The following is a 14,901-nucleotide window of genomic DNA, read 5'->3' on the forward strand; positions in this document are numbered from 1 at the left end:
TCCTTCTTCATGAGATGCAATCTCAGCCATCCAAGTTTTCCACCGAACCGGTAAGCTCGCGACAAGTTTTAGGCGACTAGCCAAAACGAGCCTAGCATCACATGCTATTTACCTGCGGCAAGCCTCTCGATTTTAACTTTCCACACGTAGCAAAGTGCTACATGTTTTCCACGAAAACACTCGAGACATCAAAATATGTCATAAACTGGGGGATGCTCATCAGGATATTGGTCTAGCGGTTTACAGCGTGCGACATGCAATGCCCCCGTTACAAGAAAGTACTGTCATGAAATGGGATAATTAGTGGTGGTGAAAAGTAACGGTGTAAACAATTCATTTCCTTCATCATGGAAGCGTAATGACTGGCGGTTACACGAATTCACTTCCCTCATCATGGAAGCATAACGTATGACAGTTACACGTTACTCTTTTCTTCCACCACTCAATCGTTTCCACTTCCTACGAGATCAGGGTACGTTTCACTATGACTTGTATAAATAGGTCTCACCTATTTCCACCAAACAACAAGTTTTGGTCAGGAGAACAATACAACATACAAAATTCATCTGATAGATTTTTCATCCAGCTAGCCAGTTCAACTTTCTGATACAAGTCACAAAACGCCCACACTTCCAGAATCAACTATTCTGGTCTCAACACTTTCTTCGCTTCCCTCCCTAAGACCAACCCTTCTCCTTCACTTTGTGACCGAAGCAAGCCTGGAACGACCATTTCTTGGTTTAGGCCAGGATTGTACAGATTGATCTCTCGAATCAAAAGTACTCCCATGCAGTACATTGTTTAGGGTTTAGATTCGTTTCTCACCCACACACCCAAAATTACCAAAATCAGTAGAAACGGTTTTCACCCACAAACAATAACCTTTTGTAATTTTATTTGGTTTTCCGAACACAATTTTCATGTAATTACACATTCAATATGTAATTCTTAAGCAGCAATTCTAACGTTGTAAGTTACCTAGTGATAACATGTATGTGCCGAATTTCCAATGATTGAAAAAAATATGATGCCTCATCGACCTTCAACCGTGGTGATAGTGATTAAATTACTTGAGGAGCGAGTTGGCCCCGAATCTGGCTTATCTGATGATGTTAGGAAAGTATACGGAGGTTCTTTCGGAGATGGACGATCAGTTTCACTGATTAACATGAGATCCACTTCAGTCATTGTTGGCCTATCTATTGCTATATTCTGAACACATAACAAACCAATATGTACACATTTCATCATTTCTAATGGAGAATACAAATCACCCAAGTCCTCATCAACAACCTCTGACCATTTCCCTTCATTCCAAAGTTTCCAAGTCTGCAACATAAATTTGAAATTATGCGTAAGCAAATAATCCATTTTACATTAATCTACTGAAGAGTTGACGGATATAGATACTTACATGAAGTAAGAGGTTTATAGGTTCTTCAAGATTGTAAAAGCTGTTATTTTTTTTACCGCTTATAATTTCTAGTATCAACACCCCGAAACTAAAAACATCTGATTTCTCTGAAAATGTACCTCCCATTATATATTCTGGAGACATGTAGCCACTGCATTTGATTATGAAGGCACGTTATAACATGTATATAAATTTAGGAGACATTTTAAATTTAAGATCGATATTAAGGAAACATGGAGCTCACAATGTACCAACAACCCGGTTAGTTTGAGCAATAATTTGGTCACCACCAAATATTCGTGCCATTCCAAAGTCTGAAATTTTCGGAGTCATGTTTTCATCCAATAAAATGTTACTGACTTTAAGATCTCTGTGAATAACTCTTAAACGAGAATCACGGTGAAGGTATAGAAGGCCTCGAGCAATCCCTCCAATAATATTGAAGCGCTTATCCCAATTAAGTTGTGCTTTCTTATTTGGATCTGTCGCAGTACAAATTCTTAATTAGCTACGGTGAAAAATTGATTCACAATGATGTAATGTACATATATATGAAAGATAGAACAAATTTTTCGTTAAGCAATTGATAGCGGAATAGAGAAGAAACAAACCGAATAGAAACGCATCCAGGCTACCCTTGGACATGTATTCATAAATTAACATATATTCTTCTCCTTGAATGCAGCAACCCAACAGTCTCACAAGGTTACGGTGTTGAAGTTTGGAGATCAATACAACCTCGTTCTTGAACTCTTCAATACCCTGTCCAGAGTTTTTAGACAGTCGTTTTACTGCTATTTCCTGCTCGTTTTGCAATTTACCCTAAAAACCATCCTCCATATAGTGAATTAAGAATGTCCAATATGTTTACCCCTATTGTCATAATAATTAAGCACATGCAAACTTACCTTATAAACTGGCCCAAAACCTCCTTCTCCCAACTTATTTTTCAAACAAAAGTTGTTTGTAGCATTGGATAAATAAGCATAGTTAAATACTTGCAAATCTTGTGTTTCTCCTTCTGTTTTACCATCATCTAACGAGTTATTTGGAGTGTCATTGTAGGTAGCCTTGGATTTCAGCAAATCTGCCAACACCCCTTGGAGTCCTTTCAATCTTTCTGGGTATTCACGAACAAAGGATGAAACTGAGTTTATTGGTGACAGTCACAGAAACAACATTGATGCATGTTGTTTGATATGATCTATTATTGTCAGTAAAATATATATATATATATATATATATGGACTACCTCTTTTATAAGCCTTATTTCTCTTGAGCAGATAAATGTAGACTAAGATGCAAATGATAATTGCCACCAAAGAGGAAACGGGTAGAAGGATCTTCCAAACTATCGCCTTCCTGACTAAGAATTTCGAAGACGCAATAAGCAAAAAATTCACTCTAGCCATATAGGGCTAAAACATCGTAATATTTTGAGCTACGGTGGGATCACCTCAAATGCAGATTTATGTGTCATCACTAGATGAAGATATCTCCCTGTACAATCTTATTTCTAATATAATCTTCTCTTTTTCAATCAAAAATAAACAAAGAGATGAAGATTATCCCAGTTCTAGATGGTTAAATTATTTATTGCGAGTGAGAGCATGGTAGTATGCACTTGATAATATCAAATTATCCCTCCGTTTTAGTCAAATTAATATAATTCTTTATGTATCTTATTCTTTAAGGGTAGAATTGGCAACCAAACTTTAATATGACATATCTAAAAATTCGTGCCTTGGAATTTTACAAATTTTATCTCGTTGGAAAGGTAATAAAAAAAGCTACGCGATGAGTATAAACAACAATATCATAGAGTTTTTACGGAAAATTTGGAGGTATTTATCATTTTAGGCACAATTTTAGAAAATTAAATGTATATCTAGTATGCAAACCACCACAAAGAATACATAATATTTTATGTAGCTATATTTTAGTTTATGCATTAACTAATTTTCCTTTGCAACTAATAAAACGATGTATTCCCTCCGTTTTAAGAAAAGAGATACTTTTATTTTAGGCACAATTCTTGAAAATTGAATGCATAACTATTATGCAAACCACCACATAGGACGCATCATGCAACCATATTTTGGTTTATGGATCGACCAATTTTTCGTTTTAGAAAAAGCATACTTTCACATTATGTTTCAGGAAAAGTGATACTTTCACTCTGTTTCGGGAAAAGAGATATTTCGCTCTGTTTAGGAAAAAATGATACTTTCGTTCCGTTTCGGGAAAAGTGATACTCTGTCTCCTTTCCAGAAAAAGTATCATACTTTTTTTGAAACGAGGCGAAAGTATCATACTTTTTCTGGAACGGAGCGAGAGTATCATTTTTTCTGAAACGAGGCGAAAGTATCACTTTTCTCGAAACAAAAAGTATCATTTTTTCTGAAACGGGGTGAAAATATCAATTTTTCCGAAACTGGGCGAAAGTATCACTTTGATCGAAAAGAAGGCTAAAACGTCTTTCTCTGTCATTTAGAAGACTCTTTCTATGAAGGTTAAGAGAAACGGTCAGTGCCTCATCTAGATAAGCTCTATTGCGAGCAAATGCGTTCATCATTCACAACTTGGTTGTGGAGGCACACATATTCCAAACACTAGAAGACAACCAATGTTTACCGAACGAGAAAGAAGAAGCACTATATTTTTGAAAAACTATAAAATGTTAGTATTTAATTTTCTTAGCTTTAGATGCAATTTTTCTTATTTTCAAATGAAGGCTACGCACACATAGCTGTGAAATAGATGTTACCTGATTAATATATGTGATACATTTAACTTTCAAAAAGAAAATGTGCTCCAATTTCCTTGTTTATACTCGTGTTTCTTTTTAAATCAAACCATTCAAATTACCGAACAAAAAGACAAAAACCTAATACCTATTACCCCTTGATATAGTAGTTTGATTTCCGGTTAGAGGATTACCTAAAAAGATTGTAGTCTCTTCAGTTGTTTAATGGGGTTCATTATACATGACAAAACCATGCACAACCTAGAAGAACATAAAGAAAACGCCATGGATTGTTTCTTGTGGTGTCCATTCTTTATACAAACAAAAATCAGTTGAACCAAATTTTGTGACCCTATGTAGATATTTTGGTTTGGGGTGATTCTTCTTATTTATTCCATAAGTAATGTTCTCTTAAAGTTCAGTCTGTGGTTGAATAGAAAATCATAACAATATCATATCTATGAGCCTAAAGTTCAGTAGTGGAACTAGGAGTCCATAATTAACTGGTGGGTCATTACCTGCAGTTAACTGGAGGTAATTGTTGTTGATATTCCATTTGAGATCCCGAAAATTAACAGCATCATTCTTGAGTGACCAATATGCCCATCCAAAGGAAGCTGAACCATACACATCTAACTGTGCACTACCATACTTTTGAAATTCCTTCCGAGACCACTTGCCTCTGCCAAATTCGTTCACCCATTCCCCTGTATTCATTTCCAACAAAACACAGTGTCTGATTCTTGGTTTGCTATGAACAAACTACTTTTCTTATTTTGAGTTTGGCAAAGTAGCTAGTTTATAAATAAGAACGTCCAATAAACACATAGTATGCTTCTGCCAATAAAGCCTTACCAATAAAAACCAATGGTCCGTCAGCAGCGTTTAGGGAATTTATTTGAGTTTTCCTGGGATTATATAAGTAATTGATATTCTCCTGTGGGCTCATATTTTGGAAAAATAAAGAATTGTAGAGATTGTCGTAGTGCAAGTCCACCACAACGTTTGATTTCCCATTACCAGTGTTGGCATGATAAAGTACTGCCGGGTCTGGGTTTGCACCATTGTTGCCAGTCAACTGACACATTATTACATAAGTTGTGGCTGAATGTTTCCTCACAATGTCATATCCGTCATTGTAGTACTTCTGTAAGGTGTCGAAAGGAACTTCAGGAGAATGTGGTTCACTCAAAAGGTCAATCCCCAATAGAGCTGGATCGCTTCCATACCTGCAAATGAAAGATGACACGCTCATTAGGAGCTGCAGATAGAAACACAATAAGAGTGTTCCAGGTAACTGCTTAAGTTACTGTTAGTACGTAAGACTGTTGTAAGAGTAGTTATTTTACTTGGAGGCTAAGAATTCTATAGCATCAAGGCTTTGCTGGATATTATCTGATTTCGTCCAGTCAATAGAACCATCTCGACTAGAACTGTGATCCCCTCCATTCTGGGAACCCGGAGCTGCGTAGAGGCTGACTATGCATTTTATGCGAAACTCCCTGCATAACAAGTTTAGGTTAGTCCATCTTCATAAAACTAGGGACCAGGATGACAAGAAATTTGGAAGGAGAGACCACCCACTGTGCCCATTTGAATGCATTATCTAGAGCTGCCAAACTTCCCCCAACATAAGGATCTGGTGGATTGGGATCTTTGGTAATCCACCATCCAACAGGAATCCTCACGGTGTTTATACCATGTTGGCTAAGAAACGCGAAATCTTCTCGTGTAATGTAACTGTTCCTATGATCCTGCATTCCAAATAACATTTTTATCGTTCATATTCTACCGTGTCCCCATTTCATCTAGAGATTTAAACCGCACTCGAAGTCTACCCACAACCCGTAAGTTATAACTGTTCATATCAATAATGCGCAATTGCAAGCAGTTGATATTGACATTGATTACTATAGATAGGTTAGGAAATTACAGTAAGCACTTTTGTTGCATTCTTTAGTCCATACCCATTGGAGAGCTGGTACTCTCCTTGCAAATTCTCACCAACAAAAGTCATATTAAATATAGCTGCGCTACCATCATTAAATCCTGGGGTCCCAACATAGTCTGCCTTGAGCTCATCTTCAGAAGAAGCCTAAAAATTAATGTCAAAAATATAAGGTATGAGTTACAACAACCCGAATGTGAAGTGAGAAGTTTACATTTCTAAGGGTATCACACCTGCAGATATGTACCGCTAGAATGCTTAATGCGAACTCGGCCAAAGCTAGATCTTTCAATAGTAAATGTTTCATTCAAAGACGGTAATTTTGATGTTGCCATGACAGAGGCCCCTTTTCCAGTACAAGATAGAAACTATTAGGAAATAATATAGGAGACTATAATTAGGAGATATAATTTAGGTTAGTTTGAGTTATATTAGGAATTGAATATCTTGAGAACCAAGTCTTGTGCCTTGAGAGCCAAGTCTTGTGATTGTATAAATAGCTAGAGAATTAATGAGAAAGATACACCAGATTATTATCAATGTAGTCTTTTATGCTTCCGCGTTTATGCTCTCCTCTCTCTTGCTCGATCCTTAACATGGTATCAGAGCGAGGTGAGAGGAAGAGAGAGGAGAAGAAGAAAGAGCAAAGAATTTCCTTTTGTTTTTTTTTGTTTTTGCTGCATTGGTGTTTTTAGGGTTTCAAAAAAAAAAAAAAAAAAAAAAAAAAAAAAAAAAAAAAAAAAAAAAGGAGAATTAGTCTTGAAGCTGCGTTTCTTGATATGTTGTGGTGAACACGAGTTAGACAAAGTTAAAAGAAAAAAAAAAAAAAATTGTTTAAGGGTTGCAAGTGTTGATGTGTTGGCTGAGTCTTCACCAAGGTTCGAGAGTTTAAAAAGAAAAAGACGAGTCCGCTGTTGTGAGCAAGCATGAGGAAGAAAGCTATGTCGCTGCTGTGGTTGGAGTTTTTTCATCTCAAGTTTTCGGACATGAAGGTGAACTGTTGTTGCTACAAGGTGAGGACGCTGGAGATATGGGTATACCGGAAGGATGTTATTTCGTTGCTGCTAGGAAATTGTTTGGAGACAGAATATGGAGCTTGTGAAAGCTGTTGTTGACATTGTCATCAATATCAGGGAAGAGGTTAGGCAGTCAGAGAAAATATAGAGTTTGAAAAAGAGGTTATTGCTGCTCTGTTAGAAAGATGAAGATTGAAGAATGCAGCAGGTTGGCGTTTCTCAAAAAAAAAAAAAAAAAAAAAAAACTTTGAAAAGACGAAGAAGAACTGATACTCCCCTAGTTATTGTTCGAAAGTTTTAATGGAGTTTACATCTGTTTAGTGAGGAAAGTGCTGAGATGATGCCATGATTCTGCTGAGTGCTCTGGGTTAAATCAATGGCTTGAGTTAAGTGTTTTGTTGCTAGAAAGGTTACTGACGTTGTTGCAGTCAACAAGGAGAGGAATTTCAAATTGCGATGACGAGTTTTGAGGTGATTACTACTGTTGATTTCAATTGGGAAAATCAAAGATGGTACAAATTGTGACTTGTGGTTGTCAAGCCATGTTCGTGTGGGGTATGTTCGTGAACTTGACGAAAAAGACTTGAAGCAAGGTCGTTAAAAAAAAAAAAAAAAAAAAAAAAAAATTCACAGTACGTGATGTTTAGGGTTTGTGAGGAAGTGTTATTGAAAGTCTAACAGTAGAAATTGTTAGAGAAGAGATGTTACAAAGAAGAATCGTTACAGAAGCGTAACAGAAGCAAGTGTGACAGTTCTGTCAGAGGTGTTATTGAAAGTCAGTAACAGTTACAGAATTGTTAGAGAAGAGATGTTACAAAGAAGAATCGTTACAGAAGCGTAACAGAAGCAAGTGTGACAGTTCTGTCAGAGGTATTGCAGAAAGCTGTTAAACATGTTGGAAGAAGTGAAGTGTGGTTGAAGAGTTTGTGGTAGAAACTTGGAGATCCTACAAAGTGTGGCAGACTTTGTAAAGACGACAGGATTGTGAGAGAATCTTGAAGAACAAAGAAGTGTGAAGGTTTCGCAAGAAGTGCGTGACTGGAACAAGAGAGAAGAAGAAACAACATTCATGTTGTGAAGAAAAAAAAAAAAAAAAAAAAAAAAAAAAAAAAAAACACAATCACCAAGAGGTGATGAGAAAAGAACAACAATAGTAGGTTGAAATCCTATGAGTTGTCGAGAGAGTACAAAAAGTATTCTATCGAAGAAACCAAGAAAACAAGAGTACAAGAAGTATTCTTACGAAGATGGGACCGCAATGTCCTTAAACTACGAAGAGGGGACCGAAACGTCCTTAAACTACGAAGATGGAACCGAAATGTTCTAAAACTATGAAGATGGGACCGCAATGTCCTTAAACTACAAAGATGGAACCTGTATGTTCTAAAACTACTATTGGGACCGAAAGCGTAATGTCCTTAAACTATGAAGGGGACCGAAACGTCCTTAAACTACGAAGAGGACCGAAAGATGTCCTTAAACTACGAAAATGGGACCGAAAGCGTAATGTCCTTAAACTATGAAGGGGACCGAAACGTCCTTAAACTACAAAGAGGACCGAAACGTCCTTAAACTACAATCTGAAGATTTTTTTTTTCGCAAAAGCGTTGAAAAAAAAAAAAGAAAAAAAAAAGAAAACCGAAGTTAAATTTCTTTGGTCCAAGATGGGCATTCGTGATCTACATGCTCCATCTTGGGGAGGGTATTAGGAAATAATATAGGAGACTATAATTAGGAGATATAATTTAGGTTAGTTTGAGTTATATTAGGAATTGAATATCTTGAGAACCAAGTCTTGTGCCTTGAGAGCCAAGTCTTGTGATTGTATAAATAGCTAGAGAATTAATGAGAAAGATACACCAGATTATTATCAATGTAGTCTTTTATGCTTCCGCGTTTATGCTCTCCTCTCTCTTGCTCGATCCTTAACAGAAACTGTCCTTTTGGAGCACGAAACTGATATTCCGATTGAGATACCCTCCATAACTGCAAGGGCAAATAGGTGGAACGCCCCAAAATCAGGGGTTACCTTGAAAATAGTAAAAATACCTCTTTCCGTTAATTATTCCGGTCGTTAGGGACAGCAAAGTAGTCAATTTGGCACAAATATGACTTGAGGCATGTAAAAACAATACAATAATCGCCCTTCAGGGTTTAGGATTCATAATTTAAGGCTCAAGGTTCAAGATCTAGAGGTTTAGGATTCAGGGTCCGGGTTCAGGTAGCGGTGATGGAGGCGACGGTTGTTCTGGTGGTGGTTGTGATGGTGATAGTGGCGGAGGTTGTTCTGTTGGTGGCGGTGGTGGTTGTTCTGGCGGTGGCGGTGATGGTGGTGGCGGCGGCAGCAGTGACCGTGATGGTGGTCAACTAGGATCTTAAGGCATGTCCCATTTTAATAATCTATAAGAGACTAAGAGAGTAAACAGAGAGTATTTTCATGATGTCACACATCTCAGACATACTCCAATGGAGATGCTCTAAGGGATAAACAGTTTTAAAAAGTAGTATATACGAAAATTCTGCTTAAATCTCTGTCACTGACTTACTCTGAAGGTTTCCCAAGTATCGTCAGTGTCTTGGTCTAAAAAGACACTAGAACCTCCTCCATCCTGTGTACTTACGTACTTATTTGAGCTCAGAGATTGAAACTGAACCTTTGCTCCGTCCTGCATTACAAATTTTGATAACTACACAACCGCCAAAACCGAAATAACTTAAACAAAATGATCACCACATAAACAATACTTACAAGCATATCCCCGTTGGGAATGTCCTTAAATAGTGAAGGTTTCATCCATCCTTCAACAACTAACCAATTACCTAAGTTCACACCTCTTACTTTCCCACCTTTCAGTCCATCCACGGCACACAAAGCTGAAACCAAAGAACAAATTCACTAACATATCCATTCTTGAAACTGGAAAAACAACAAAAAAACGGGAAAAATAAAAATTAAATTTCAATGAAATTTCACTAACTTACCAGAGTGTGCCCAAGAGATGAAAAGAAATGAAAGTAAAAGCGATTTGCAAGAAACAGATTCCATGAGAAATACTTGAGGAAACATGAGAAGAAGCTGAAGAAGACTTATAACAGTCAAAAGTAGTGCAAGTGAGAGGGTAAAGTAGTGCAAGAACAGTTGCCTGATGCTCGAAAAGTTATGAATAGGTTGACAAGTCTAACACCCATTGTTGGTTAAACTTCAACATAAAAGTCACTAACAAGCTGGTTAGGACAAGATTAGGAAATTGATGTAATCCTAAGGGAATCAGAAGTCATTTAGTTCTAAGAAAAGGAAAGACATGCAATAAGGTAATAGGACTAGGAAAAGGAATTCATAGTTCTATACATATATGCTCACTAAAGTTGTGGTTGATCATATGAGCAAGATTAGAGCTTGTGTTTAGTTTTGAGAGATTTTCTAAACATCAATAAAGAGAGTTGTCTTTATATAAGCTAAGTTTCATCTTGCAGTTGTCATTAATTGGTATCAGAGCGTGTTTATGAGCCATGGAAAACGAAACCACCATTGTGGGTGTAAAACAGTTCACGCCACCATCAATACAAGTTCCAATCCTCAACGCCACAAACTACACAGTATGGGCCATGAGAATGAAGGTACTGATGAAAATCTACAAAGTTTGGGAAACAATTGATCCTGGTACATTGGACCCAGACAAAAACAATGTTGCCATTGGATTACTCTTTCAAGCAATACCAGAATGTCTTGTTCTACAAGTTGGTGAACAGGAAACTTCAAAGAAAATTTGGGATGCAATAAAGGCACGTAATCTCGGAGCTGATCGAGTTAAAGAAGCCCGTCTGCAAACCTTAATGTCTGAATTTGAAAGAATGAAGATGAAAGACACTGATACTATTGATAGCTTTGCAGGAAAGCTATCAGAGATAGCCTCAAAATCTGCGTCACTTGGATAATCCATTGATGAAGATAAACTAGTAAAGAAGTTTCTCAATAGTTTACCAAGATCCAAGTATATTCATATCATAGCTTCTCTCAAACAAGTCTTAGATTTAAAGAAGACTAGCTATGAAGATATAATTGGAAGATTGAAAGCATATGAAGAGAGAATCCTTGATGAAGAAAACAATGGAGAAACTCAAGGAAAACTCTTACCAACAAAACTCTGCGACAAGAGGAAGAAGTCGTGGAAGAGGTGGTAGAGTAAACAGAGGCGGAGGAAGGGGAGGAAGGTTTAACTCACAAGATAGAACAACAAGTCAGAATGATCAAAACCAAGGGAAAGAAAAGAAGGATATATCAAACATTATTTGTTACAGATGTGATAAGCCAGGACACTTCTCCTCTGTATGCCCTGAAAGAATACAAAAGATGGAAGAAACAAACAAGAATGAAACAAGGGAAGCAGATACAGCTCTTTTCATGCAAGAAGTTGTATTCTTAAACGAAGGGAAACTAATACCAAAGAAATACGAATCAAAGGATGGAGAAGAAGGAATCTGGTATTTAGGTAATGGAGCCAGCAATCACATGACTGGTAAGAGACACTACTTTTCTGAACTCAATGAGAAAATCAAAGGACAAGTGAAGTTTGGGGATGGATCTTCTGTAGAAATTGAAGGGAAAGGATCAATTCTATTTCAGAGCACGACCGGAGAACAGAAGCTTGTCACAAACATCTACTTCATCCCAAACTTACAAAGCAACATTCTAAGTTTAGGACAAGCTACAAAAGTTGGATGTGATGTTAGAATGCGACAAGATTATCTAACAGTTCATGACCCAAGTGGAAGACTTTTAGTTAGAGTCTCACGCTCACAGAATAGACTCTACAAGATAAGTCTCATGATTGAAAGGCCATTGTGTCTGAATATGAGACTGGAAGATCAGACATGGAACTGGCACGCAAGGTTAGGACACATAAGCTTTAGAACTTGAAAGGCAATGTCTCAGAACAAGATGGTTCGAGGGCTACCAAATATAAACGATGAATCAAGGATCTGTGAATCATGTTTAGTTGGGAAAAAAACGCGTCAAGGTTTTCCAAAAGCAACAACATTCAGAGCCTCAAAGCCATTAGAGATTCTTCATGTTGATTTATGTGGTCCTATTACACCATATACACCACAACAAAACGGAGTGGTGGAGAGGAGAAACAGGACTCTAATGGAGATGACAAGAAGTTTTTTAAAGGCTATGCAGGTACCTAATTATCTATGGGGAGAATCTGCACGATACTCCACATACCTAATAAACAGGATACCTACGAAAGCTCTGAAAGACATGACTCCATATGAAAGTTTGCGAAAGAGAAAACCAAACATAGATCATTTAAGAGTGTTTGGTTGCAAAGCATACGCAAAAGTTGATTCTGCAACTCTTAAGAAACCGGATGATCGATCTCAGACTCTTGTGCATATAGGAATTGAGCCTGGATCTAAAGCTTACAGATTATTCAATCCAACAACGAAAAGAGTAATAGTGAGTCGAGATGTGGTATTCGATGAAAAAGCAAACTGGAACTGGAAAGAAACTAATGATGAACCAAGTAGGAATCCAGGAATGTTTCACATGAGATGGGGTCAAGTAATTGATGAAGGAGAAAGACCCATAATCATCAATACCAATGGAAACAATGATGTTAATCAAGAAGAAGAAGAGAATAATTAAAACACTAAGAATAACGAAGAAATAGAAGAAGAAGAAGAAGAAGAAGAAGAAGAGATCGATGAAATAACTCAACCCATTCCACTGCGAAAATCAACAAGACAGATACAAAAGCCACAATATCTGGAGGATTATGTTCTTCAAGATGCAGAAGAATGTGAGATTATGCTACTTTCTATTAATGATGAACCAAGGAATTTTCAGGAAGCAAAGGTCTCGACTAAATGGACACAAGCATGTAGAGAAGAAATTATTTCAATCAACAGAAACAAGACTTGGTTTCTAGTTGATAAGCCAGGTGGGGTAAAAGTGATTGGTCTTAAGTGGATCTTCAAAATAAAACGGAATGCTGACGGTACTGTCAACAAATATAAGGCAAGACTTGTAGCTAAGGGATACGTTCAAGAATCAGGCATATACTTTGATGAAGTTTTCGCACCAGTTGCTAGACTAGAGACAATTCGTCTCTTAATAGCAGAAGCAACATCAAACTCATGGGAAATTCACCACTTAGACGTTAAGACAACATTCTTACATGGTGAATTGCGAGAAGATGTGTATGTTGAACAACCAGAATATTTTGAAGTAAAAGGACAAGAGCATAAGGTTTATAAGTTATCAAAAGCTCTATATGGTCTAAGACAAGCTCCTCGAGCCTGGAATACAAAGTTAGATCAAATCTTAAGAGAAATCAGATTTGTTAAGTTCTCTAAATAAACATCAGTATACAGAAGAGAAGAAAAGGGAATGCTTCTTGTGATTGCAATCTATGTAGATGATTTATTTTCGACTGGCAACTCCCTTAAGGTGATCAATGAGTTCAAGAGAGAAATGTCATCAAAGTTTGAGATGTTAGACCTCGGAAAACTCACTTATTACCTTGGCATAGAAGTCTATCAAAGAGTAGATGGGATTCAGATTAAACAAGAAGCTTATGCAAGGAGAATTCTGAAAGAAGCAGGACTTGAAACTTGTAATCCAACAAGAATTCCAATGGAATTTGGACTGAAAATTTCAAAAGCACAAGAGGAGCCTGAGATTGATCCAGCAAGTTATAGAAGAAATGTTGGATGCCTTAGATAATTGTTACACACAAGACCAGACTTGGCTTTCTCTGTGGGAGTAGCAAGCCGTTATATGCAGAGTCCACGCAGGTCTCATGGTGATGTAATAAAGCAGATATTGAGATATCTAAGAGGAACAATCAGCTGTGGATTGAAGTATGGTCGAGGAGGATCAAAAGGAATTATTGGGTATAGTGATAGCAGTCATAATATTGACCAAGATGATGGAAAAGGTACAACTGGTCATATATTTTATCTAGGTGAAGCACCTATTACATGGTGTTCACCGAAGCAAGACACTGTAGCTCTCTCATCCTGTGAAGCTGAGTTTATGGCTGCAACAGAAGAAGCTAAACAATCAATATGGCTTCAAGAACTGTTTGGTGAAATCAAAGGAAGAGAACCTGAAAAGTTCTCATCAAGATTGATAATAAGTCTGCAATTGCACTCACTAAAAATACAGTGTTTCATGGGAAGACGAAACACATTCACAAAAGGTATCATATCATACGAGAATGTATCTAGAAGGAGATCATCAACGTTGAACACATACCTGGAACTGAGCAGAAAGCAGATATATTGACAAAGGCATTAACTCGGATCAAGTTTGAAGAAATGAGACAATTGATTGGAGTACAGATATGTCATGGGTAAGGTTGAAGCTTAACGGGGAGAATGTTGGTTAAACTTCAACATAGAAGTCACTAACAAGCTGGTTAGGACAAGATTAGGAAATTGATGTAATCCTAAGGGAATTAGAAGTCATCTAGTTTTAAGAAAAGGAAAGACATGTAATAAGGTAATAGGACTAGGAAAAGGAATTCATAGTTCTATATATATATGCTCACCAAAGTTGTGGTTGATCATATGAGCAAGATTAGAGCTTGTGTTTAGTTTTGAGAGATTTTCTAAACATCAATAAAGAGAGTTGTCTTTATATAAACTAAGTTTCATCTTGCAGTTGCCATTACCCATATCTTGATTTCGAATGGCAATGCCCTGCCTGACCTGTTGGATAAAAGACTTTTGACAAGCATAAGGCTAATGCTATTAGCTGTATCATCAG

General features: G+C 37.1%; 1 protein-coding gene across 1 annotated transcript; it reads right to left on the minus strand.

Moving 5' to 3' along the window:
- Positions 1–861: 861 nt before the first annotated feature.
- Positions 862–10,193, minus strand: LOC113357588. The gene is made up of 17 exons (XM_026601036.1): positions 10,107–10,193; positions 9,874–9,998; positions 9,671–9,790; positions 9,055–9,110; positions 7,860–7,878; positions 6,342–6,476; positions 6,094–6,255; positions 5,745–5,914; positions 5,510–5,662; positions 5,016–5,389; positions 4,679–4,867; positions 2,667–2,780; positions 2,323–2,534; positions 2,026–2,236; positions 1,659–1,896; positions 1,415–1,565; positions 862–1,329 (listed from the first exon to the last, which is right to left on the minus strand). Exons 1-17 carry the CDS (start codon positions 10,189–10,191, stop codon positions 1,033–1,035), a joined length of 2,811 nt encoding a protein of 936 aa, XP_026456821.1. The 5' UTR covers positions 10,192–10,193; the 3' UTR covers positions 862–1,032.
- Positions 10,194–14,901: the final 4,708 nt, after the last annotated feature.

This window comes from Papaver somniferum, chromosome 1, assembly GCF_003573695.1.
Source record: "Papaver somniferum cultivar HN1 chromosome 1, ASM357369v1, whole genome shotgun sequence".
Classification (NCBI taxonomy): domain Eukaryota; kingdom Viridiplantae; phylum Streptophyta; class Magnoliopsida; order Ranunculales; family Papaveraceae; genus Papaver; species Papaver somniferum.

What these genes read in the sequence shown, in the direction of transcription:
- LOC113357588 (XM_026601036.1), bottom strand. Translation starts at nt 10,191, where the DNA reads ATGTTTCCTCAAGTATTTCTCATGGAATCTGTTTCTTGCAAATCGCTT. An exon ending in ATGCAACAAAAGTGCTTACT is followed by an intron (nt 5,915 to 6,093) that starts GTAATTTCCTAA and finishes TTTGGAATGCAG; the next exon opens with GATCATAGGAACAGTTACAT. An exon ending in CGGACCATTGGTTTTTATTG is followed by an intron (nt 4,868 to 5,015) that starts GTAAGGCTTTAT and finishes AAATGAATACAG; the next exon opens with GGGAATGGGTGAACGAATTT.